Source organism: Pelophylax lessonae (assembly GCF_965119305.1).
Source record: "Pelophylax lessonae genome assembly, chromosome: 13".
Classification (NCBI taxonomy): Eukaryota; Metazoa; Chordata; class Amphibia; order Anura; family Ranidae; genus Pelophylax; species Pelophylax lessonae.
This window is the reverse complement of record NC_138780.1, coordinates 137,088,294-137,116,229: the sequence shown is the minus strand read 5'-3', so window position 1 is coordinate 137,116,229 and position 27,936 is coordinate 137,088,294. Positions and strand designations below refer to the sequence as shown.

At 42.5% G+C, this 27,936-nt stretch overlaps 1 protein-coding gene across 1 annotated transcript; it reads right to left on the bottom strand.

The window, feature by feature from the left end:
• Positions 1 to 63: 63 nt before the first annotated feature.
• Positions 64 to 27,915, bottom strand: HAUS2 (HAUS augmin like complex subunit 2). Its single transcript, XM_082275039.1, has 6 exons — positions 27,702 to 27,915; positions 26,903 to 26,995; positions 21,280 to 21,349; positions 20,378 to 20,510; positions 10,378 to 10,486; positions 64 to 867 (listed from the first exon to the last, which is right to left on the bottom strand). Exons 1-6 carry the CDS (start codon positions 27,786 to 27,788, stop codon positions 682 to 684), a joined length of 678 nt encoding a protein of 225 aa, XP_082131165.1. The 5' UTR covers positions 27,789 to 27,915; the 3' UTR covers positions 64 to 681.
• Positions 27,916 to 27,936: the final 21 nt, after the last annotated feature.

The window sequence follows — 27,936 nt, the reverse complement described above, 5'->3', positions numbered from 1 at the left end:
CAACATTTATTTTTAAACACATATATACAAAAATACAAAGAGGAAGTCTATTAAATACACAGGTTTAGAATACATGGATCTTTCAGATTTCCTGATGTGTAAGGTAGGCCACAATCCATTTATTTATTTAGGCAAAGAACGATGTGCAAAGTTCAGCAATCCGCGATAGCCAATCAAAATATGTATTTCATGAATCAAATGTATATTGAAATCTAATTGAATATTTATAAGTTACTGCGTACTTGCACATTTTTAATAACTTATTAAAATCCCAACTCGGGAAGGGTTAGAACCCTGGCCTGGTCTGTCTACTTAAGGGAGAATTTCCTTACTTCCTGTCCATTATGACAATGAATCAGCAGGCAAAAAAATGGTGGGAAATTTCTCCAATAGGGCCAAATACATTAACAAAACATTTTTTTTTTCATTAGTAGTAAAGGTTAAGGTTAAAACTTTTGTAATATGTCAATGACTGTGTTTTCTTGTCCCAGTGATCCCACTATCCTTATTTCCTGTCCTGGTGTCATCTCCTTGAGGGAAAATCACAGATAGCACTAACACCTGAAAGAAATTCCAACGCTTCCCCACTAAAAACAAAGTTAAGACTTTAAATAAGGCTGCATGCTTAACACATATACACATACATATACATTTACATTTACAGAATGTGAACCTGGACTATTAGTGGTGCAGGTTTTCAATTGATAAATAAGAAGTCGATTCTTTTATACTGCTGGAACTTGCTTGTGCATTGCCCGGGATGTTGCCTTGGAGAAGGCTAATTTGTTTTTCTCTCCATGTTAAGATCTGCTCAGTCAGTTCCTCTAAATCTGTCTCAAGAGATTCCAACCTCACCAAAGCCATGTCCTGAAAAGAAGATGAACACATCAGTATCTGAGATTCTTCAATCACAACAGTAACTGGTTTAATAAAAACCATGGAGAGAAAAAGTGTAAATTGACTGATTCTTGTTCCATATTTTTATCAACTTTCAAAAAAGGACAAAAAATGGTACATACAATGCATCGCCAAAGAAATAATTATACATACAGCAATCAAGGACGTACAGTAAAAGTGCGCATGGCATATTCCAACATTTTATGGGCCACATATGGGGGGTTGAGTAGGTCAAGGGGGTCCCAAGGTCCACGTGCCCGTGGGCGCAAACCATACATTGCTTACTTCAACCATTTACAGTGTTCTTTAATTTTTTAACAAACACAATATGGTTACTATGACATCATCTTCATTTTTATAAGACCAGTTTTAAAATTAGGTGGTATGGAGATTTTGAATAAGTTTACATGTCTCTACTGCCTTTTGCATTTCAGAGGGTGGTAAAGCAGCAGCTTGCAGGCATTCAGGTGCTGAATACCTGTTTTTTTTTCTTTCAAAAATAGTATTTTGAATGGGATTACCACATACTGTGAGCTGAGTGGTCTAGTCACATTGACTTCAATGTGAGATTTTGACAGTCTGCGCCTGGAAAGGCTGGAGGAGGAGTATTTTAACTAGGATTTAGGTGGGGGGGGGGGGGGGGAGTTGAATTAAATTATAATTGAGCAGACAGGTCAGGCAGGGGTCAGCCCCTATTGGTGGATGGAATGGGGAAAGATGGGGGGAGAGTTATGGCAGAGGATAAGAAGGTACCCATGTTACAAACAACCATTGGAAATTGTACTATTTGTACTAAAATAGAAAATATGCAAAACAAGTGTGCAAAATTGTGACAATGAATTAAAGTGTTTGTTCACCAATGCCAGAAGTCTGCCAAGCAAAATAGGTGAGTTGGAAACTCTGGTGCACGAGGAGAACTATGATTTAATTGGTATTGCTGAATCTTGGCTTCAATCTTCACATGACTGGGCTAATATTATTCCTGATCTCTTTCGGAAAGACAGGGTAAAAATGGAGGGGTAGTGTAGTCTGTCTCTATGTGAGAAGTAATCTCAAAGTGAGTGTGAAAGAGGACCTAATTGATGGAGAGTGTGATGAGTCCGAAGCAGTATGGGTGGAAATGTACATGGGTATGCGTAAAACAAAGATTATCATTAGAGTTTGTTATAGACCTCCCGGTATTAATGAGGAGGTGGAGACTCAGCTCCTGGCACAGACAGAAAGGGCTGCAAGGGCTGGGACAGTGATAATAACGGGGGATTTTACCTACCCAGACATTGACTGGAGTAATGGCACTGCTGGAACTGTTAAAGGGCAAAAATGTATAAACCAATTACAAGACAGATTTATGGTGCAGTTTATTGAGGCCCCAACTAGAAATGATGCTCTGCTGGACCTAGTAATCTCAAACCATGCAGAGCATATTACTAATGTTTATATAAAAGAACATCTGGGTAGCAGCAACAATAATATGGTTTCATTTAATGTTAGCTGTAAGCAACAAAAGCATACAGGAAATATAAAAACACTTAACTTTAAGAAAGCAAATTTTCCAAGGATGAGGGCTGCTCTCCAAGACTTAGACTGGGGGGAAATAGTAGCATCGATGAACACAAAACAGAAATGAGAATTCTTCAAAAAAAATTGTTTGCAAACTCACTGCAAAGTATATTTCCATGGGCAATAAGTTTAAAAGGCTAAAAATAAAACCTATGTGGCTCACGGCCAAAGTTAAAAAGCTATAGATAAAAAGAAAAGCGCTTTTAAAAAATATAAAAATGAAGGAACACTATCATTGTTTAACCACTTGCCGACTGCCTAACGCCGATCTACGTCGGCAGTCAGCCCCTCACAGGCAAAGTGACGTAGGGCTACGTCACTAGCTTGTGAGGGTCTAGGGAGCGAGCGCGCGCCCCCGGAGGCGCGCTCCCGCGTGGTCACGGACCCCCCCCGCGCGTGTGACCGGCGGACCCGATGTCCGCCGGTCACTCGGCGATCGGCGGGGGAGAGGGAGAATGTCAGGCAGCTTGTGTAAACAAGCCACCTGTCATTCTCCTTGCTGTTAGGATACTGATCACTCGGATCTAGTATGTAGATCCGTTGATCAGTGTCCATACAGCTCAAGCCCCAGCCAATCACAGTAGAAAGCACGCCCCTAGGGATACACACAGCCCCTCCCTCCCAAATAAAGTTAACCCCTTCACTACCAGTGTATTTTTACAGTAACAGTGCATATATATAGCACTGATTACTGTAGAAATGTCACTGGTAACCCCAAAAGTGTCAAAAATGTCAGTCAAGGGTCCGATCTGTCCACCCCAATGTCGCAGTACCGCAAAAAAAAAAAATCGCAGATCGCCGCCATTACACGTTAAAAAAAAAAACAACAAAAATGACAGAAATCTTTCCCTTTGTTAGTAAACGCGATAACTTTTGCGCAAACCAATCAAAATACGCTTTTTGCGATTTTTTTTACCAAACATAGGTAGCATAAAACAAATTGGCCGAAAAAGTAAAAAAATTTTGATTTTTAAATTTTTTTTTTGGGGAATTTCATATAAAAAAAATGTGAAAAATATTGCTATTTTTGCAAAATTGACGCTCTTTTTTTGTTTATAGCGCGTGATCAAAAAATCGCACAGGTGATCAAATACCACCAAAAGAAAGCTCTGTTTGTGGGAAAAAAAGGACGCCAAATTCGTTTAGGTACAGCGTCGCACGACCGCGCAATTGTCCGTTAAAGTCACGCAGTGCCGAATCGCAAAATACCCCCTGGTCGGAATGGGGGTAAAATCTTCCGGGGCTTAAGTGGTTAATTGTTACAAAGAATATAACGGAATATGTAAAAAGGAAATCAAGGACGCAAAAATTCAAAAGGAACGACAGATTGCAAAAGAAAGTAGGACAAATCCCCAAACAATTCTTCAAAAATATTTATAGTAAAAAAGGTCAGGTTGGAGCATGTAGGCCCTTTACAAAATAATCAGGAGTGGGTGACTGGGGACAACGAGAAGGCAAATTTATTAAATACTTTCTTCAGCTCTGTGTATACAAAGAAGCATGGGGAAGCTCATGACCATAATGAGGACGGTATTGACACAGCCCCAAATGATCCACAATAACTCAAAAGTGATATGGTCCAGAAATATTTAGACCGAATAAACGTGGGCAAAGCACCTGGACCAGATGGTATCCACCCACGCATCCTAAAAGAATTGAGCGCTGTAATTTCTAAACATTTGTTTCTAATATTTAGGGACTCGTTAAGGACTAGAATAGTACCACTGGATTGACTTAGGGTCAATGTGGTGCCTATATTTAAAAAGGGATCAAAGTCTTTGGCAAATAACTATAGACCTGTTAGTTTAACTTCTATAGTCGGGAAGATACTGGAGAGTTTAATAAAAGACCACATAGATAAGTTCTTGCTGGAAAAAAAATATTTTAAAGCATGGATTCATGAAAGACAGAAGTTGTCAAACAAACAGGATTTATTTTTAGGAGGAGGTAAGTAAAACCTTGGACAGAGGGATGGCTGTGGATACTACATACTTGGATTTTGCAAAAGCGTTTGACACAGATCTCTACACACAGCTAAAGTGTAAGATAAAGTCTACATGCTTGGAAAGATCAGTTTGTAAAAGAATAGAAAATTGGCTAAAAGATAGAATTCAGAGAGTAGTGGTACATAGTTCTTACTCTAAATGGTCTAAGGTTATCAGTGGTGTACCCCAAGATTCAGTGTTGGGACTCTTACTTTTTAATATCTTTATAAATGATATAGGGTCTGGGATTAAAAGTACCATTTCAGGTCTTTGCAGATGACACCAAACTTTGCAGTGGAATAACTTCCTTACAGGATGTCTCCAACTTACAAGCCAACCTCAATGCACTGTTTCATTGGGCAACTATGTGGCAAATAAGGTTTAATGTTGATAAATGTAAAGTTATGCATACTAGGGGGGAGTAGAACTGGGGGAATCCATAGCGGAGAAGGATCTGGGTGTTCTGGTGGATCATAATCTTAATAATAGCATGCAATGCCAAGCTGCGGTTTTCAAAGCAAGCAAAGTCCTTTCTTGTATTAACAGAGGCATGGACTCCAGAGAGAGAGAGATATCATTTTGCCCCTGTACAAATCATTAGTAAGACGTCATCTGGAATATGCAGTTCAGTTTTGGGCACCAGTTCTCAAAAAGGATATCGGGGAACTGAAGAAAGTGGAGAGAAGGGCAACCAAACTGATAAGAGGAATGGAGGAGCTCAGCTATGAGGAATGTTTAGAGGAACTGAATTTATTCTCTCTTGAGAAGAGGAGATTAAAAGGGATATATGGTCAAACCATAAGGGGTCCCTATAGTGAACTTGGTGTTCAGTTATTCACTTTAAGGTTATCACAGAAAAGGGGGCACTCTTTACGTCTAGAGGAAAAGAGATTCCGTCTCCAAATACGGAAAGGTTTCTTCACAGTAAGAGCTGTGAAAATGTGGAGTAGACTCCCTCCAGAGGTGGTTCTGGCCAGCTCAGTAGATTGCTTTAAAAAAGGCCTGGATTTTTTCCTAGGTGTACATAATATAACTGGGTACTAATATTTATAGGTAAAGTTGATCCAGGGAATATCTGATTGCCTCTCGGGTGATCAGGAGGAATTTTCTTCTCCTGCTGTAGCAAATTAGATCATGCTTTGCTGGGGTTTTTCTTGCCTTCCTCTGGATCAACTGCGGGCATAGGATTGTGTAAATGGGATTGTATGGTTGTGTTTTCTTTATTGTTTTTTATTGGTTGAGCCAGATAAACTTGTGTCTTTTTTTCAACCTGACTGACTACGAGATAAAAGCCATATTTCTCTTGCTGCATCTCTCTCTTTTGCTTCTTCCTTTCCTTCCTTCCCTCCGCCAGGCTGCTCGTCAGGTTTTGCCCCTGCCCCTTGTGATTCCCAGGTGAGGACCGCCGTCCTGGTATGTTCCCGGGCAATTTGGATCACACAACCTATACAGTAAATAATTGGTAGATCCAGGATGTAAATGTGGGTGGACCACACATTCATGTAAGTTCTGCACCCATCTGCATTGGTATTGTAGATGCATTGTTTGTATGATATAGATTACTTATTTGTTCTATGTACTGTATATACAGATCTGTGCTAAAGAAGCTACAGACCAATATACCCCCAGAGGAAGACTTTGTTAAAGTTGAAACGCGTTGGGGTTTGGGGGTCCGACACCACGTCACTCTGTGTTGTCACCTATGTGTTCTGTGATATCCACTTTTTCATGTCGGTGTTTGACCATGTACTAAAAGTTTTTTTAGAAACTGATGTGATTTTTTATAACAATTGTATGTGCAAGTCCTTTTAGACTGCTTTTTGTAACTATGCAATAAGAGTTTATGTTTTTTACATATATCTTTTGCTTCATACATTTTACGAATTTCTTATGTAACCCCATTTACAAGGCATCTCAAACATCCGGTCTCCCCCGTTCTCTTTGGGAAAATCCTTCCCTAGGATTTTTTCAGTTTTTTGTTATTGCGTTTACTAACTACGTAAAGATTTATGTAATTTTTATTGTTTTATATGAAATTCTCAAAAAAAAAAAAGAAATGTAAAAATCGAATTTTTTAACATTTTAGGCCAATTTGTTTTCTGCTACATATTTTTGGTAAAAAAAAAAAATCGCAATAAGCGAATTTTGATTGGTTTGCGCAAAGGTTATTGCGTTTACTAACTACGGGAAAGATTTATGTCATTTTTATTGTTTTTTTTTTTTACTAGTAATGGCGGCGATCTGAGTTTTTTTTTTTTGCAGGACTGCGACATTGCGGCGGACAGATCGAACCCCTAACTGACATTTTAGACACTTTTGGGGGTACCAGTGATCAGTGCTAAAAATATTCACTGTTACTGTAAAAATTACACAGGCAGGGAAGGGGTTAGGAAAGATGTTGAGGATATTAAACCAAGTAAAATAAACTGAACACTAGCAGCGCTACAATACACAGGTCTATTGTATAAAACAATGTCCTTAAAGACTCATATTGTTTGTGTGTATACAGTCCATGCAGTGATAAACTGGCACAATCCGTCCACCAGGGCAGGGGAGTGAGGGGTCCTGTCTACTCTCCCAAAATTCAAGCCCACTCCGGTGCTCCCCCCCTTAGATTGAACACTCACCAGAAACTGGTGAATATAGAGCCTTCAATGAGGTCCACCAATCAGCGGGTATATAGATCACTGCTGGGCTGCTCCTTACTCCAACTTTTCCTCAGTTCAAGAAATCATGTAATCGAACAAAGTGGGGGCAACAATAGTGTAATTCCGTAACACTTTATTAAGATCACACACAATGCAAACCCCTCTCCCCTCCAAATGGCTACTTACAAGAGGGCATTGGAGTGCAGGCATAAAGCTCAAAATATGTACACCTGATGACCATTCCAAACCATTCCTGTAGCAAATAGGAATAACGGATGATATCCAGTGTGGAAGGTATAGCGACCGCACACATCGGCTCTGACGTTTCGTCCACTTGACTTCTTCTGAGAGCCCCTAAGGGAAGGGGTTAACTGTACTGGTGATCAAGGTGTTAAATGTGTCCCTAGGGGTGTGATTCTAACTGTCAGGGGGCATGGGTTGTGAATTAATCACAGAGACATGCGATCCTATATAGCAGGATCACATAGCCTCTGTGATCACTTCAGGGAGAATGACAGACCGCTGTGTTTACATCAGCCGTCTGTCCTTCTCTCTCTGCTGTGGGAGATCGCGAGTGGCCAGCGCCCATTGGAGCCGCCGGTCACACGCGCTGGCTCCCCAGCTACCAAGCGGGGGCAGCACGCGCGCAACCCCCTAGAGTCTCTCTCCTGAAGGAGCGACGTAGGGCTACGTCGCTTTGCCCAGCAGCCGCTGAGTGCCGCAGTAAATGTACGGTGGGCGGGGCTGAATTGTTTAAATACAGCTGTTCTGTGAAGCCCTCAGAGGTTTGTTAGAGAACCTTAGTGAACAAACATCTTCATGAAGGCCAAGGAACACACCAGACAGCACAGGGATAAAGTTGTGGAGAAGTTTAAAGCAGGGTTATGTTATAAAAAAATATCCCAAGCTTTGAACATCTCATGGAGCACTGTTCAAGCCATCATCCGAAAATAGAAAGAGTATGGCACAACTGCAAACCTACCAAGACATGGCCACCCACCTAAACCCACCTAAACTGACAGGCTGGGCAAGGTAAGCATTAATCAGAGAAGTAGCCAAGAGGCCCATGGTAACTCTGGAGGAGCTGCAAAGATCCACAGCTCAGGTGGGAGAATCTGTCTACAGGACAACTATTAGTTGTGCACTCCACAAATCTGGCCTTTATGGAATAGTGGCAAGAAGAAAGCCATTGTTAAAAAGAAAGCCATAAGAAGTCCTGCTTGCAGTTTGCGAGAAGCCATGTAGGGGACACAGCAAACATGTGGAGGAAGGTGCTCTGGTCAGATGAGACCAAAATTTAACTTTCTGGCCTAAAAGCAAAACGCTTTGTGTGGCAGAAAACTAACACTGCACATCACCCTGAACACACCATCCCCACTGTGAAACATGGTGGTGGCAGCATGATGTTGTGGGGATGCTTTTCTTCAGCAGGGACAGGGAAGCTGGTCAGAGTTGATGGGAAGAAGGATGGAGCCAAATACAGGGCAATCTTAGAAGAAAACCTGTTAGAGTCTGCAAAAAGACTTCATTGAGGCGGAGGTTCACCTTCCAGCAAGACAATGACCCTAAAGATACAGCCAGAGCTACAATGGAATGGTTTAGATCAATGCATATTCATGTGTTAGAATGGACCAGTTAAAGTCCAAACCTAAATCCAATTGAGAATCTGTGGCACGACTTGAAAATTGCTTTTCACAGGCGCTCTCCATCCAATCTGACAGGCAATCTCCCAGAAACCCATGCTCTGGTACACTACAGTAATTATCTAGGAGATTCACTTTATTTCTTAGCTGAAAAGTTGTGCTCATCAGCATTACACTGGTATTTTAGGGCAGTGTTTCTCAACTCCGGTCCTCAGGGCACACTAACAGGCCAGATTTTAAGTATTACCTTGGGGAGATGCAGACTAGAATACTGCAATCACTGAAAAGCAAATAATATCACCTGGGATGTATTTCAGTTTTCTTGCAAACCTGGCCTGTTAGTGTGCCCTGAGGACCGGAGTTGAGAAACACTGTTTTAGGGGACAGCACTACACTGATGTTTTAGAAGCACACAATGCTTTTTGGCCTCTTACAGCAACTGCAGCCTGGTTATGCTGGCGATATAAGCTAAATAAGTTACTATCTGACAGGAGGTGTCTGTACACCAGTCATCTTATTAAACATATTAGCTCATATGCCTGGTATACTAGGCCTGCACCTTGAGTGTAGTTGGGGCTACAGTAAGTCCCCTACTTACAAATTAATTCCGTTCCGTTCTGAGAATTCCTTTGTAAGTCCACATTGTTTGCAAGTCCAACAAAGATCAGCGCTTGCAGACACAGGCTGCGAGTGCTGATCAGTGTGTTCAGGCAGGGAGTTGTCCCCTGTCAGAACACAAAGCCACAGCAGGGGAGATCGCTGCACCAACATTGCTTGTGTTAGTACAGCGATCTGTCGGTTTTTTTCTGTTCAGCCCGCTGGGTTAATAAAAAGACGAGTGTGCGTACCCAGCTTTACAGAATTGGACTTGCAAACACGTTTGCATCTTTGAAAGTATGCAAGTTGAATGTTCATATGTAAGGGGACTTACTGTTAAAAAATATTAACTAAAAGAAAATAATTACCATAAAAATAAAACAGATCTGAACCTAATGAACAAGAATATATCTGGCACACTCTCAGCAGAGGGGGCTTTAAAATTAACTGGTGGTTTAATTGTATAGGGCAAACCAACAGTTTTCCTACCTTCCTTTCCTCTCTGACCAAGAGCCTGTACACGCCTTCCATTTGCTCCCCCTCTGCTCAGTTTAGCCACCAGTGGTGAAGAGAGGAAGCCTTGTGTAAGCTCAAAGTCATGACTTGGAGCTTACAAAGCACTACAGAGTTGCTCTTTACCCCATGTAACAGTGCTGGGCCAATCACCAAGCACCAGTGCTGTCACTGGGAAGAAGGGGTTTGAGTCACATGAAACACCCTACCTGAAAATACGGGGGATATCTGCTTGCTCCTGATGGTCACATGGAGAGAACAAGGAGGGGAAAAAAATAAAAATAAAAAAAAAGGTATGTGCTACTGCTGAGGGAGGAATATAGATGAACTTGTTGCTTTGCCTGCATGGACAAGGCGCAGATTTACTTTAAGATGCTCGGCTCAGGTTTGTTGCCCTAATACATGCTGCACACGTATAGAGAAGTCAGTTACTTCAAAGTGAATCTCCAAGAAGCAGCATCACAGGAAGCACAAACATGAGCCTCACTGCATACTGGTTTCTGTTGAATCAGGACAAATTAAAGCTGCACTCACCAGATTTTTAGCACAGTCTGGAATCTCAGGAATTTTCCGGATGGTCTGGATATAGAATTCTAAATTCTCAATGAATTTAACAGCGAGGGGTAAAAGTTCAGTAGCGAACCTAGACAGGAACAGAATACGTTGAAACTTGATAAATGGTTTATACGCACATTCTGCACTGTGATAAATGGGGCCATTAAATAAAAATACAACATATCAGGAGGCATTCGACAAAAAATATTTCCTGCACAACTGCATATCTGCAACTGGGATGTCAAAACGGTCCTTTCAAGTCATAACAATCATGTTAAGTTTGAGAAAACCTCGGTTAGTCTTACTGCTAATGGTATTTCCATGAATCTTCCAGGACAGCTCACCTTCAACAGGAATCACAAACCAAAAAGAGAATAAATAGCACCCCTCTTACCTTCCCATCTTCAGCTGTAAGAAGTAAAAGAACCTCTACCAACATCCACAAGGGAAACACCTTAATCCCAACAAACTCAGTGAATAAAACAAACTGGGTGGGAATATATTAACCATCCTGGAAGATTCCTGGAAAATACTGTTGCAGGTAAGACTAACCAAGGTTTTTCCCAATCATCATCCAGGAAGCTTGCTTAAAAGGGGATCAACAGGTAATCCTACCTTAAGGGCGGAACCACAGCTTGCAAAACCTTCCTTCCAAAGGATAGATCCTGGCTGGATAACATCTCCACTCAGTAGTGATTTAGGAAAGCATGGGATGAGGACAAACTGCTGCTCTTGCAATGTCTTCCCATGAAGTACCTGCTCTTTAAATCTAGGATGTGGCTAGTGATCTTGTGGAGTGTGTCCTAACCTTAGCAGGTGGCGAATGACCCGAATGCTTGTAGGCTAGACAGGTCGTGTCTCTAATCCACATAGCAATGGAACTTTTGGAGGCAGAAAGACCCTTCTTGGAACTTGTATAAATTTAGGAGCCAAGATGATCTTCTAAAACCTCTGGTAACTTCCAGATACCAAATTAGGCATCTCCTAACATCTAAATCAGTGTTTCTAAAACTTTTTTTAGTCTTGAGGCACCCCATTCTAAAACATAAAAAACTATTCTAATAGTTATACATAACGCAGCAACATCCACACGTAGGACAACCAACATTAGAGATGATTTATACTTCCAAAACAAATACACTTTAGCACACTGGTACTGACTAGTATTCCAGTGTTTATCTTCTCCCTCAATTTCTCTCCATCAGTCGGCTAATATGACTACGAATGCTGAGGAAGAGGGGCAGAGGAGGGTCAAACAAAGATGCTATGGAGGCAACAGACATCCTCCTTATCAATTAATGACGTCATTGGTTGTTAGGATGTCAGTGTCTAAAAAGTCATAATGTTGCATAATGAAAACACATGGCTTTGTGTAACTAAAAGGCAGGCTTCATCCACCTGCTGGCTTGCGTTTTCGATAATTTTTTAGGCATTTTGACAAGGCGCCCCTGAAGAAATCTTAAGGCACTCTGGTTGAAAAAAGCTGAAACATTCCTCTTCCTTGTTCTTAGGTTCATTGCAAAAACGGGGTAACACGACCTCTTGTGACCTGTGAAAGTTAGATACTACTTTGGCAAATTAAGCGGGTCCAGCTTTAAAATCACTCTATCCTCCAAGAGGACAAGAAAGGATGTTTACTAGACAGAGCTTGCATGTCTGCAATTCTCCTACCAGAGGTCACTCCCAGCAAAATAAAAACATCTTAAGTGTCAAAAACCTTAAATCTGCCTCTATCAGAGTTTCAAAAGGCATCTTAGTAAGGAAATTTAACACCAGAGACAATTCCCATGGGTGACCTGACTTAATAACTCAAGGTGTACACTGTACTCTAGCCATAAGAAACCTCTTGACAACTGGATCCTTAGCTAGCCTTGAATAAAAGAAGAGACTGAAAGGACTGCAACCTGCACCTTAAAGGTGCTGGTGGAAAGGCCCTTTTCGACCCCCTCCTGAGGGAAGTTCAGGACAGCTGGCACAGAAAAAAAAAAGGTTGCCCGATTTTTCTTTGTCAGGTTTTAAAGTCTTCCTGACTGATAACTTACGACTCTGGAGAACAGTGTCAATAACTCTATCTGAAAATCCCTTTATTTTTAGGATCTGTCTTTCAGCTTTCAAGCGGTCAGGATGGAAGATCTGAGGGCTTGGGTGCAGGAAAAGGCCATGAAACAACAGATGCCACCGATCCGGTAATGACCACGGGAGGGAAACAGAGACATCAGAGCAGAAAAACAGCTCCTTTTGGGCAACCAAGGAGCTATCAATATCTCTTCTGCTCCTTTCCTGATGATTTTCCTGATCACCAGTGGGAGTAGGGAAAAGGGAGGGAAAGCATATGCAGGCCAAAGCATCCATTCCCAGAGCTGCCGGATCTACAGGGAGTGCAGAATTATTAGGCAAATGAGTATTTTTGAGGATTAATTTTATTATTGAACAACAACCATGTTCTCAATGAACCCAAAAAACTCAATTATCAAAGCTGACTATTTTTGGAAGTAGTTTTAAGTTTGTTTTAGCTATTTTAGGGGGATATCTGTGTGTGCAGGTGACTATTACTGTGCATAATTATTAGGCAACTTAACAAAAATCAAATATACAGTATACCCATTTCAATTATTTATTTTTACCAGTGAAAAGAATATAACATCTCAACATTCACAAATATACATTTCTGACATTCAAAAACAAAAACAAAACAAATCAGTGACCAATATAGCCACCTTTCTTTGCAAGGACACTCAAAAGCCTGCCATCCATGGATTCTGTCAGTGTTTTGATCTGTTCACCATCAACATTGCGTGCAGCAGCAACCACAGCCTCCCAGACACTGTTCAGAGAGGTGTACTGTTTTCCCTCCTTGTAAATCTCACATTTGATGATGGACCACAGGTTCTCAATGGGGTTCAGATCAGGTGAACAAGGAGGCCATGTCATTAGCTTTTCTTCTTTTATACCCTTTCTTGCCAGCCACGCTGTGGAGTACTTGGACGCGTGTGATGGAGCATTGTCCTGCATGAAAATCATTTTTTTCTTGAAGGATGCAGACTTCTTCCTGTACCACTGCTTGAAGAAGGTGTCTTCCAGAAACTGGCAGTAGGACTGGGAGTTGAGCTTGACTCCATCCTCAACCACGAAAAGGCCCCACAAGCTCATCTTTGATGATACCAGCCCAAACCAGTACTCCACCTCCACCTTGCTGGCGTCTGAGTCGGACTGGAGCTCTCTGCCCTTTACCAATCCAGCCACGGGCCCATCCATCTGGCCCATCAAGACTCACTCTCATTTCATCAGTCCATAAAACCTTTGAAAAATCAGTCTTGAGATATTTCTTGGCCCAGTCTTGACGTTTCAGCTTGTGTGTCTTGTTCAGTGGTGGTCGTCTTTCAGCCTTTCTTACCTTGGCCATGTCTCTGAGTATTGCACACCTTGTGCTTTTGGACACTCCAGTGATGTTGCAGCTCTGAAATATGGCCAAACTGGTGGCAAGTGGCATCTTGGCAGCTGCACGCTTGACTTTTCTCAGTTCATGGGCTGTTATTTTGCGCCTTGGTTTTTCCACACGCTTCTTGCGACCCTGTTGACTATTTTGAATGAAATGCTTGATTGTTCGATGATCACGCTTCAGAAGCTTTGCAATTTTAAGAGTGCTGCATCCCTCTGCAAGATATCTCACTATTTTTTACTTTTCTGAGCCTGTCAAGTCCTTCTTTTGACCCATTTTGCCCAAGGAAAAAAAGTTGCCTAATAATTATGCACACCTGATATAGGGTGTTGATGTCATTAGACCACACCCCTTCTCATTACAGAGATGCACATCACCTAATATGCTTAATTGGTAGTAGGCTTTCGAGCCTATACAGCTTGGAGTAAGACAACATGCATAAAGAGGATGATGTGGTCAAAATACTCATTTGCCTAATAATTCTGCACTCCCTGTATTCCTAGAGAGTAAAAGGACTCCATCTTCCTGTTGTGCCTGGTAGCAAATAGATCTACCACTGGATACCCCTATTTTGCAACAATCTCTCTGAATATCTTTTGGTTGAGTTTCCAATCACTGTTGGTCACCTAAAACCTGCTTAAATAGTCCGCTAGGACGTAAATCGTCAACTTGACGTGAACTGTCGAGATGGATGAGACTGTCTTCTCCGAACATCTTAAGTTCTGGAAGGTGTCTGAACACGTACTTCCCTGCTTGTTGAGGTAGGCCACAACTGTGGCGTTGTCCGAGAAGACCAGTACATCTCTCAACTGAACCCTGTCATTGCAGAGTCTCTAAGGCTCTCTTGACTGTCAGAAGTCTGCAAAAGTTGAAAGAATCCTGCGCCTCCTCTGGCAGCCATCTTCCCTGGGCCTGCCAATCCCTGGAGTGGACCCCACACCCCCAAAAGACTGCCACTCGTAGTAACCTTGATGAGTGAGCTTTGTGCCCAAGTTCTCCCCTCCTCAGATTCTGGGGGTCCTCCCACCCAGAGAGATTTGGTAAAATGGAGTTGGGGAGAAATAATAGCATGTCCAAAAATTTGTGCTTGCGATTCCAGGCCCTGAGGAGGAAGTTTTGGAGACATCTGGAGTGCAACTGAGCAAAGATAACCTCTGGAATAGCTGCAGTCATGAGACCCAATACCTGCATTAACTGGTGGACAGAATTTTGTGGGAGAATTTTCACCGTCTAAACTGCAGACACTAGTTTTTCGGGAAGAAAAATCCTCTTCTGACTTTTGTCTATCATGTAACCCAAGAACACCATAGTCTGGGGTGGCAGAAGACTGGATTTCTCTCAATTTACCTGCCAGCCCACTCTGGACAATGTCTGCAGGACCACCTGACAATTCTGTGACAGTTGCAGACTGCTCTGTGAAAAAACCAAGAAACTGTCTAAGTAGGAAATTATAGAAATTTCCTGAAGACGAAGGAAAACCATAACCTTGGCCATCATTTTTTTTTTTAATTCTTGGGGCTGCTGAGAGACCAAAAGGGAAGGGCACCGAATTTCCAATGCTGCAACCCTTCCTCTGTCTGGATAGCAAACCGCAGGAACTTCTGATTCAAGTGAAAAATTTTGAACATGGGAATAAACATCTTGGAGGTCCAAAGAAACCATGAAGGCATCCCAGCAGATCAGATTACTCACAGAAGAAATGTTTTCCATCCGGAATGTCTTGTGAAAAAGAACCTGTTCAACTGACTTAGGTTGAGAGATCATTTGAAACGTGCCCGATGGCTTTCTGACTAGAACAACATAAGTCATTCATGAGTAAGTAAAACCCTCAGAATCTTTGATCCACTGGCACTTGTATAATCACATGTTCCTTTACCCACAGAGTAAGTCATTCCTGCATGGAAAGCCTTTTCTCCTGGTCTTTTGGCAGACTGGTGACAAAAAATTATGGGTCCATGGGTGGGAGAATTCTAGTCTGTAAAGGGCCATACACACTATAAGATTTTCTGAAGACTTTTTCCTTCAGATTTACCTTTTCTATGTAGCGCAAGGGCCTGTCAGATTGCATACAAATTGAAAGTGTTTAGGTTTGACCTCATATTATATGGTTTTGGTAAGTCTAAAGGAAAAAGTCTTCAAAAAATATTATAGTGTGTATGGCCCATAACCCTCTTTTATTATCTGGTGAATGTAGGGGTTGTCTGTGACCTCTACCCATTGACTGTAGAAAAAAGACTCCTAGGCGGACGTCATTAGGACTCTTTTAGGGGGCTGAAGCAGCAAACAGCGCCCCACCTTTTCCCTTGTCGACCGTTGCTCGGTCCTTTATTGGGTCACCCTGGAAGTTATGAACAGGCCTCCTAGAATGAAAGGTCCCCTCTTTTTAATCAAGAATTTCTTCCCCTTTTCCGCAGACCTAGGCAAGATTGTCTCCAAGCCTCACCCCAAAAAGCAGATTCCCCTCAAAGGAAATACCACACAATTTGTTTTTGAAAGTAAAGTTACCTTCCCAGGATTTTAGCCAAATGATTCACCTGGCAGAATTGATTAGGGCCGAAGTTTTGGAAACAGCCTCGACTGAATCCGCAGCAGCATCTGCCAGGAAAACTAATGACTTGAAAACAAGTGAAAGCGACTCCCTAATATGGTCTATTGGGGTGCCGGAAGAAAGTAAATCATCTAATCTCTGCACCCAGATTTCCAAAGTCACAGGTAGTGGCCAATGCTGGTCCCAAGGGAAAGGCTGAAGAATCCCATGTGTGGCCAAGCAGCGACTCCGCTTTCCTGTCCATCTGGTCCTTAATGACACCAACAACTTCAAACGAAAGGTCTGTATTTTTAGATACCTGAGGAGAGCGCAGCATCTAACTTAGCACACTTAAAAAGAGACTCCTCTTTCTTAGCATCAAAATGGAAAACGCCTCTTATGGCCCCTAAATAAAAAGAGTTTTCTCTCAGGATCCTGCCATTCTTTAAGGATAATATTCCTAAAAGACCGGTGGATGAGAAAATGCCGACTTCAACGATCCTGAAGGCACCTACAGAATTTATCCTGAGCACAAGGAGTCAGCTGTGAATGTTCAATTTTTTCATAAGTATATATTGCCTTGAGCAATTCATCAATATTTTCCACGGGGGAAAAAAGATACCTGCTAGAACTGCCTGCATCTTTATCTCACAAAGAACTCCAGATAGGGACCCAGAATTTTCACCTTCTTCCAAGCCAGAGACAGGATGGGAACTCAAGGTTTCCATTACCAAAGGTGGAGGAGGTGGTCTAGAATCTATCCAATCCACAGCAGGCTTAGCCGAGGAGGGAACCGTCCCAGAAGACACAGTCTTCATTACCAAAGGTGGAGGAGGTAGTTTAGGATCCACCTTCTCCACCACAGGTGTCCCAGAAGTGGAAAGGCCTAAATCCACCAAAGCAGACCTAAACACCCTAAAAGGACAAAATAATTTCCCCACGCATGGCGTTCATAAACTCACGCATGCATGAGACTGACTCTGAGCCTGCTACCTGAACAATGCAGTTCTCACAAAGTAATCTAGCATGCGTGTCAGGGAGTTTGGCCTTGCAGTTTCCACATCTCTTTTGATGGGCTTATCAATCTGCAAAAAAAAAAAAAAAAGGCAACCATTACCAAACTCCTCGGATCCCCAACAGCAGGTCCAGGTATAAGTACAGGTCCAGGTATAAGTACAGGTCCAGGTACAAGCAAAGTTTTAGAAGCGTGGAAATTCCTCTTTATCTTACCAGATGTAGACTTGGAGGTAGAGGTGCTTGGAGCTATAGGCTGTGCAGCAGCTCTGTCTCCATCCGGGGTGTCACTCACATCCAAAGTTCAGGCAGAAACCCCTTTCCAGATCCACCAAGTGGAAAACAATTCCCCACTCTGGGCCAAACACAGTTAGCAAGCCACAGCTCGCTATAAAACAGCATGCTCAAGAAGTGGATGCTGGGCTCCTTTAAACTGAGAGAAAGGAAGTGCACAGATTGTGTATGGTCCGCGGCTATCTTGGAACAGCTCTGGGACAAACTGCACCCACAAGTGCTTTGTCCTACCTGCGTCATATTTGTACACCCAGCCTGCAGGAAACAACAGCACCGCCCCCAACAAGAAGTGATGCATCCACCGCCATCTTGGTCCATCTGACCACGCCACTCATCTTTTCCTCCACAGCTGCCCAAGCCACAGGAGGTGCCTTACCTACTGGAGGCTTGACCTGCACTAGAAAAAAAAAAAAAAAAGCACAAAAAGGGGCTACCTCCTGGCACAACGGCTCCTAGAACACAGGCACACCCGGTCTTAGGCCACAAGAGAATGGGTCTGATAACCACAAATCACCAGAACCAAAAGGAAAAACAACAAAGGTGACACTCCTGGATGGTTCAGAAACACAAAACAACTGTAGAGGGAACGTGGGGGGGGGGGGGGGTGGGGGCTATTTAATCTCTTTTTGGTTTGTGATATTGGTGAAGGCGGAGCCAATCATCTCTCTCAGGTGAGCTGTTCTGGAAAATGATTGGGAAAATTTTACTTTTAAGTAGCAGAGACAGTCCACCTATAAAAGTGTATGTACAGCCAAAACTTTTTTTTGATGTAGAAGGGAATGATTATAACCCCTGTCAGTTTTTTGAAGTCTGTCCCTTCACTTTCCCTCCTGGAAACACAACAGGAAGTAAGAATACATCTCTTCAAATTGAAGGGGAATTGAGGGGAAGACTTTCCCTTACTTCTTGTTCTGGTGACAACTCCAGAATTTTGGATATCTTATCACTTCCTAAGAAACAATGGTCCCCATGACAAAAAGAGAAGAAGATGCGTCATCCCCATTGGAGACACAAAAAGCAATACAAACCCAGACAGAGGTTCTGATCAATTCCCTATGTTATCTACACACAAAAAAAAAATATTGCCTATAATTGCACTTTAGATACCAGGTAATGAGCTTCACTACAGAGAAACAAACACAAGCAACCTACCGACAATGAAGGACAAGCACAATACGCCGTTCAGGTCATGACCTTAGCAATGTTCCGCTATTGCAGACAAGGGTTGCTTTTATGAAACTCATCCCCTGCATGCATCTGAAGTTTCTCCTAAACCAGGCAACCATTTTATAGTACACATGCAAATCTTGTGATGCCATGCAAGTCCCTCCATGTTGTCAACATGCTGAAGGACATACAGAAAACTCTACTGCCACATCTTACATACAGGAAAACATGTAATAATGGCAGCTAACGAACGTGTCCATTTTCACCTTTTTTAGCATTGGTTATAATTAAGGTAACCTACACTGAGGAAGTATGGGGGCTGCCAATACTGTTCTTACCTTCTTAAAATGCTACTTTCCTAGCAATCATTAACAAGAGTCACTGGCCTGAAACAAGTATGCAGATCAGGAGCTTTACTTGCTGCATGCTTGTTACGGACCAGTACCTCAAAGTAATACAGAAACAATAAGGCGACTAGCATTCTCTAAAGCAGTGGTCCTCAGGGCCCACTAACAGGCCAGGTTTGCAAGATAACTGAAATACATCCCAGGTGATATCATTTGCTGCTCAGTGATTGCAGTACTCTAGTCTGCATCTCCCCAAGGTAATACTTAAAATCTAGCCTGTTAGTGGGCCCTAAGGACCGGAGTTGAGGACCACTGCTCTAAAGGACAGGTCAACAACAGTAGCTTGTATATTTCTCTCTGTATACATTTTATTTAGAAGGACCACTATAAAAAACATATGGTATATCACCTCCAGCTGTAGCCATGATTATATTTGCTTGGTCAAATATGATGAAAAAAAAAAATCAGCAGATTCTATGGGGTATACTTAATTTTTCATGTTAATAAATGTCATTTTCATAAACAGGATTTTATATGGAAGAGGTTTTAATAACAATAATGTCTACACATAATGTTTTTAGTAGAAAAAAGATAAAAGAGTGCATCTCTGCTCAATAAACTGTATTTTTAGTGCTGGATGGAGTGTCTGTCTGGCATTTACTGCTGTCTGGGTCACCACTGGGGAGATTCAATCTCTTTATTTACTCTGGTGACCTTTGTTGTCAGCACAAAAAGGGATGAGAAATTCAGTATTTAATAGTTGTCTCTGTAACAGGAGGTGAGGTAAAACCTTTCAATGGCGATACTTATTAAGGTGACAACATTCTAAAAGAAGCGAAATCTGCTAAACAGGACCAGAAAAAAACCCATAGTTTTCAGCCAATTCTTACCCTATCCAAAATGACAAATAAATACATAACTTTTGTCTAGAAACACTTTAAAGGTGAAGTCTATTCTCCTTATATATTGTCTTTCAAATATCTTCATATCTAGGCAGGTGTAAATACTTTTATACACGTAAAAGTAAAACCTATTAGTAATTGTTTCATATAGTACATACAGTACATATAACACACCATTTGTTATTTGGGGTAGAGAATAAAATATGGGAAAATTTAAGAAACATTATGTGGGGGGGGGGGGGGTAGGTGTGAAAGTTGTGCCTTTATTATAATGCTGGTGGTATATTACCTGTGGTACGATGCTTCAACGGGCAAGTTTTCCTGGCATAGTGGTTTAGCCAGCCTTTGTCTCAGACTACGTTTATCTCGCAAAACTGCCTCCAAGTGGCTGTTTAGTGTTTGCAGGGCCTCACATTTCTTATCTAGGATTTCCAAAGACAACGGAATGTAAGTGATTATTAAACATCACAGAGAGCTAGGGGAACCTTGAGAAAAATGGGATTTTTAAACATAGCCAAGAATCATTCTCGTGGCCAAAAACACTAATTCTCTTTAGTTCTATTTTTGTACAGGTGTGGTGTTGTGGTAGCTGTTGCCCGAATATTAATTAAATATTGAAATTCGCAGCTGTGTACAGGGCTATTTGCTATATTGTTGCAAACTGAGCTGCATAGCAAAAAAAAGAGACATAGGGTCCTTTCACACGGCCGCTCCGTGTGTCCGCAAATCATCCAATCCGTTTGCGGATGATTTGCGGACATAATGTAAGTGAATGGCACTGCGGGTGTCAGCGGAATACCATCTGCTGACACCCGATTTTCCTCCTTTCAGTTCTGTTCCGTTTTTACGAACGGAACAGAACCCTATTTTTCCTTCCGTGTAAAAAATGGAAAGGAAGGAAAATCGGATGTCAGCGGTGTCATCCACTGACATCCGCAGTGCCATATACTTACATTATGTCCGCATATCATCCGCAAACGGATGGGATGATATGCGGGCACACGGAGCGGATGACACAAATGTCATCCGCTCCGTGGAAAAAAAAAAAAAAAGTCCCGCAGCGGACCTTTCACACGGAGCGGCCGTGTGAAAGGAGCCATACGTGGAGGCCTTATTTACAGACGTATCAGCAGTTTAAAACAATGAATAGCAAATACAATAAAAAAATATCACAGCAACCTGATAACTTACTGAGGAAAAATGGATGCGTGATGTCTGCAGTCTCTTTCTCAAGCCTCAGCATTTCTAGCTCCAGACTCTTCTGTAAGGCACATAGAAAACAATCAGATATTATAGATTTGTACACAAAGTGAAGCCAAACAGTGAAGGCAAACATACATGAAAAAACATTTCATACATCAAATTATCTATTCATTGAAAAAAAAGGCTCAGCAATTTACATGCAGCTACCCCCCACCCCCCAGCTCGGACATCAGCAAAGTTTCTGGCAAGCACCAAGGACGTCTCATACAAACCTGCCATAGGGACTATGCAAAGCTTCCCTGACCCCTGTCAGGACCTTGGCTGACGTCAGGAGCAGGGAAAGGGAGTAGCATGCTCATATCAGGATCAAAGAGCCTTTGACACTACCAGAAGTCACAGGTGATAAAGCACAGAGTCTCTTTCTATTACAGCAAGGCAAAGGATTTGCAAATAAATGCACCCAAACGTAGGCTTATATGAGTACTTTAATTTGAGGGGTTAATTGGAATTGTCACGGTGATAGGGTCACTTTAAGGCCTCATGCAGATTAAATCTGCCTTTGACATATTCAAAAATGCAGAATTTCCGCCGACAGGCTATAAGTCATGTTTACAAAGATGCACAAATACATTGATATATACCCTAGTATGGCCAAGTACAGCCATTCACTTCTATGGCCAGTTGTATGTACTTCCTGCATCTCCCTGGGTAGGGAAAAAGGTCAAGATTTTATACTAGAGCCAATTGTGCATGAGGCCCACGGGTTTACTCAAAAAGAAAGCATATTGTTATGCATTGTGTTTATGCTTGTAACAAGTTATTTTCGGGGCAGCAAAGAGAAAGGATGACCAGATGACGCTGTTCTCACCAAGTCTATAAGCAGAGAGTCCTGATAGAGACAAGCTGTTATTATTAATATTTGGGGCTTTATAGAGTGTGTTATACTGGAGGGTCTGCAATCATGGAACACAACAAAACTCTTAAAAGTCACTCTTACAAGGGCATCCAGATACAAATAATGGGCATGGAGGGGTGTGCTACTTCATATTACAATAAAGTCCAATATTAGCCAAAACAAGGTAAAGTTGTGACAGCAATAGGCATGCAACAGGTACTCTTAATGGAGAGATCTGGGGTCAATAAGACCCCAAATCCCCCCTTTGAATTTAAAAGCATTCAAAACGCCAAGATCAGCATTTTTTAATACATACAATTTTCAAAAAACGGTTCCGTTGACATCCATGTAAACCAGAAGTGAGGTCATGTCATCGCTTCTGGGTTACCATAGCGGAGACACAATCAAAGTCAATTTCAGCTTTGTATAGGTCTCCAAACAGCCAGCGGACGTGGCGGCCAATAGTTTGAGTCTCCTAGGGAGAGCCCTAGAGAGCCGTGGAAGGAGGAGGCGGGGGAGGGTGGGGGGATCCCCTCCTGCTACATGTAATAGCAATTGAATGGCTCGTTAGCCGCTTTGATTGCTTTTACAAGATAGCAGACTGTCAGCTCTAAAAAAAATGGTACTGAGGTGAAGCTTGAAGCTGCAGGCATCACCATGGTACAACCACTTGAAGTCAAATGACGTACCAGTTATGTGATTTGGTGGCAAGTGGTGAAAGGATAAGTCCACCCTAAAACTAAAATCCCTGCATCTATAGACCTCCTCGATCTAACACTAACCTATCTAGCCCTGTAAAGAAGAAATCAGAATACATACCTGTTTTGAAGCCGATCCAACCGATCTCCAGCGGCAGAAGCTCTGCAGAGGACAGGGCCGACAACGGCTGTGAAATGAATGGGAAGTGATGTCACCCATAGAGTTACTATAGTGCTTCAGTTGTCGGCTGTGTCCTCTGCACCTGCTTCCACGGAGAAGCCGCGGCTGACAACTCAGCGTGGGATCAGGTTGGATCAGCTTCAAAACAGGTATGTATACTGATTTCTTCTTTACAGGGCTAGATAGGTTAGTGTTAGATCATGGAGGACTATAGATGTGTTAGGGTGGACTTCTACTTTAACCACTTTCGAACCGCCTGCTGTCGACTTACCTCGGTATTTTGACGTTAAATATCGGGGTTATGGCAGCAGATAGCTGCCATAACCCCGGTATTTTTTGAAACGGCGGGCGGTCTTCTTTCACATAAGGGTGGTCCCAGCGCCGGATTTGCTGCGGGAACACCCTTACGGTGCGGCGGAAGAGGTGCTCCCCCCTCCCGCCGCTTCCCGGTCGTTTTCCAAAAACGATCCGGTCCACGCTCCTCACAGACAAAGTCGAGTGAGGGCAAGATGGCCCCCACTCGACTCTATGGTCTTGGAGGACCGGAGCGGGGTCAAACGTCGTCTCATAGCAACCAATTCATAGAGACAATTTTTTTCATCTTGGAAAAAAAAAAAAAAATTTTTTTTTTCTTTTTTAGTGTACTTGTCAGGTCTGAGGTCCTTTTGACCCCAGATCTCGCAATAAAGAGGTCCTGTCATGCTTATTTCAATTACAAGGGATATTTACATTCCTTGTAATAGGAATAAAAATTATCAAAAAAAAAACTGTAAAAATAAAAAAATAATAGATGAAATAAATAGGAAAAAAATAATAATTAAAGCGCCCTGTCCCCGTTAGCTCGAGCACAGAAGCGAACGCATTTGCAAGTCCCGCCCACATATGTAAACGGTGTTCAAACCACACGTGAGGTATCACCGCGATCGGCACTACTTACCACTTTCCCCTCCTTGCTGTCACCATACAAACCAAATACTCCTACTGGGCACTGATCCCTTGCGTTTGCTGTGCTCCTTGTGAGCGTTATCAGGGTGCTACTTTCTGGAGGTGAATGTTTGGCGCATAAGGGCCCTGGTGTCTCCATATTTCCCTCTTCTTCCCGCAGCCTGCTGTACTCCTATGGGGGTTTGTTTTTTCAAAAAAATACCTTTTGATAAACCGGTTTGAAACCGGGCCCACAAAAAAGCCCCTTGGACGCCTTCTTATTCAGTGGCTATCTGGCGTGTATTAACCACTTGCCGACCGCCGCAAGTACATATACTGCGGCGGTCAGCCCCTCACAGGCAAAGTGACGTATGGGTATGTCACTAGCCTGTGAGGCTCTGGGGGGGACCCCCCCGCGCGTGTGCCCGGCGGACCCGATGTCCGCCGGGCACTTGCGATCGTCCGTTAGAGCGGGAGAAAGGCAGGCAGCTAGTGTAAACAAGCTGCCTGTCATTCTCCCCTGTGTATGATCATACGGTTCTACTATGTAGGACCGTTGATCTCTGTTCCTACACATCAAGCCACAGCCAATCACAGTTAGAATCACGCCCCTAGGGACACACACAACCCCTCCCTCTCAAAAAAAGTTAACCCCTTCCCTGCCAGTGTAATTTTACAGTAACAGTGCATATGTATAGCACTGATTACTGTAGTAATGTCACTGGTAACCCCAAAAGTGTCAAAAATGTCAGTCAAGGGTCCGATCTGTCCGCCGCAATGTCGCAGTCCCGCAAAAAAAAAAAAAATCACAGATCGCCGCCATTACCCGTTAAAAAAAAAAAACAACAAAAATGACAAAAATCTTTCCCTTAGTTAGTAAACGCAATAACTTTTGCGCAAACCAATCAAAATACGCTTTTTGCGATTTTTTTTACCAAAAATATGTAGCATAAAACAAATTGTCCTAAAATGTTAAAAAATTTTGATTTTTACATTTTTTTTGGGGAATTTCATATAAAAAAAATGTGAAAAATATTGTTATTTTTGCAAAATTTACGCTCTTTTTTTGTTTATAGCGCATGATAAAAAAAAAAAAAAAAAAAAAAAAAAAAAAAAAAAAATCGCACAGGTGATCAAATACCACCAAAATAAAGCTCTGTTTGTGGGAAAAAAAGGACGTCAAATTTGTTTAGGTACAGCGTCGCACGACCGCGCAATTGTCCGTTAAAGTCACGCAGTGCCGAATCGCAAAACAGGCCCTGGTCAGGAAGGGGGTAAAATCTTCCGGGGCTTAAGTGGTTAATACACATCTTGATCTGTGATACATTGTGATACACATATGTTCAATTCTTAAATCCCTGAAGAAGGAATCATCAGTAGATTCCGAAACTTGTTGGATATTTTCATCGAATGAAGAGATAGTGACCACACTCATACACACTGGCTCGCATGCCTTTGAATTGAACACAGTTTCCGTTGTATTGTGTTTTTATGTAAATTCTATGATTATTTTGTACATCTCTCTGTGCATTTTAAAAATGTATTAATAAATACTACTTTTTATCTACTTCGGTACTTCTTTATTCACTATACTAATTACAGCTCTACCCAATTAAAATTCCCCGGGGACACTCTTCTTGTTTTCTCCATGTTCCCACTGTGGGCTAGAAATTGCCTCCCCTTATGTTATGGAGGAGATAAGAGGGGGAGATGTTCTGTAGTCCTACATTTCCTGTCCTAGGTAGACAACACTACCCCTCCATACACACAGTACAGTGAGTAAGCGTCAGCCATTGACAAGAAATGTGTTACTGGAAGGTTCACAAAGGCTGAAAACAAAGAAAACTAATGCTGGCAACATTTCCAAGGACTGGTAAGTTTTAATACATTTCATTTTTGGATACACTTGAATGATTAACCGCTTATGGACCACCCACGCAGATATACTGTGGCAGGGCGGCCCTCCTGCGTGAAATCACGTACCTCTACATGATTTCGTGTACAGGGTCTGGGGCACACAAGTGACCCGCTCCCACTGTGGTTGGACACAGCGGGAGCCAATCAGCAGGACCCATTGGTTGTTCATAGGAGAGGCAGAACGGCGGTCTGCTTATGTACACAAGGCAGATTGACGTTTTGTCAGAGAGGAAGATGGAGATCTCTGTCTTTCTCCAGTTAAGCCACCCCCCACACAGTTAGAAAGTACTCCCGAGGAGCACACTAAACCCTTTGATCGCCCCAGATGGTAACTGTTTTCCTGCCAGTGTCATCAGTACAGTGAATTTTTTTTTAGCACTGATCATTGTATTAATTTCACTGGTCCCCCAAAATGCGTCAAAAGTGTCAGTTAGGTGTCCAAATTGTCCGCCACAATGTTGCAGTCCTGCTAAAAATCACTGATTGCTGCTATTACCAGTAAAAAATAAATAAAAATTCCATAAAAATATCCCCTAGTTTGTAGACGCGAAAAATTTTGTGCAAACCAATCAATACACGCTTATTGGGATTTTGTTTACCAAAAATATGTAGCAGAATACAGATTGGCCTAAATGGATGAATAAATTAGATTTTTAATTTTTTTTTTAATGGATTGTGTTTTATAGCAGAAAGTAAAAAATATTGTTTTTTTATTTATTTTTTTTTTTAATTGTCGGCATTTTTTCGTTTATAGCGCAAAAAATAAAGACCACAGAGGTGATCAAATACCACCAAAAGAAAGCTCTATTTGTGGAAAAAAAGGACAACAATTTAATTTGGGTACAGCGTCGCACAACCGCACCATTGTCAATTAAAGTAATGCAGTGCCGTAATGCAAGAAATGGTCTGGTCATGAAGGGGGTAAATCTTCTGGAGCTGGAGTTGTTAAACAGCACAAACAGAAGAACAGCAGATAAATTGGAAACAGCATTTCACCTCTCTAATCTCAGCCTTGAGTGCAGAAATCTTCTCCAGCTCCTCTACATGAATGAAGAATGAAGTCTCTTCCCGAGCGTGGGCCAGCATGTCCTAGAAAATGAGTTTATAATATATGATGTTATATACAGCATAAAGGACCAATAAAATAAAACCTCGTCCACTAAAGACACTCCCACTTTTCCTTCCACTGACACCAATGACGAGTCACTATTCCGCCCACTAATACCAATGATGGGGCACTATTCCTGCCACTGACACCAATGATGGGGCACTATTCCTCCCACTGACACCAATGATCTGTACTATTCCTCCCACTGACACCAATAATAGGGCACTATTCCTCCCATTGACACCAATGATGGGGGACTATTCCTCCCACTGACACCAATGATGGAGTACTATTCCTCCCACTGACACCAATGATGGGGCACTATTCCGCCCACTGACACCAATGATGGGGCACTATTCCTCCCACTGACACCAATGATGGGGCACTATTCCTCCCACTGACACCAATGATGGGGCACTATTCCTCCCACTGACACCAATGATGAGGCTCTATTCCTCCCACTGACACCAATGATGGGGCACTATTCCTCCCACTGACACCAATGATGAGGCACTATTCCTCCCACTGACACCAATGATGGGGCACTATTCCTTCAAACTGACCCCAATGATGGGGGACTATATCTCCTCCCTGTCTTTGCCATGGCATTGGTAGCTCCCAGGTGTGTTTCTATGTGTTGCTGAGAAATGGTTGGGGGTGGGGCCCCATATCAGGGGGTGTCAGTACCTGCGTCAGCACTCCGGACCCCACACACTTGTCTATCAGAGAAGACGCCGCAGTGGCCTGCACTGGATCCCACGGATTGGCCGCCATCGTGTATCACCTCCAATGTAGATTGTACGCCCGGGAGACGAACCAAGCGCTCACTGGGCAGAGGACCAATCACAGAGCGGGGCTGGAAGCGTCCCTCCCGGCGCTCCGTAGCGGCGCCATGTTGTGATTGGCGGGGCTGGCTGGAGGA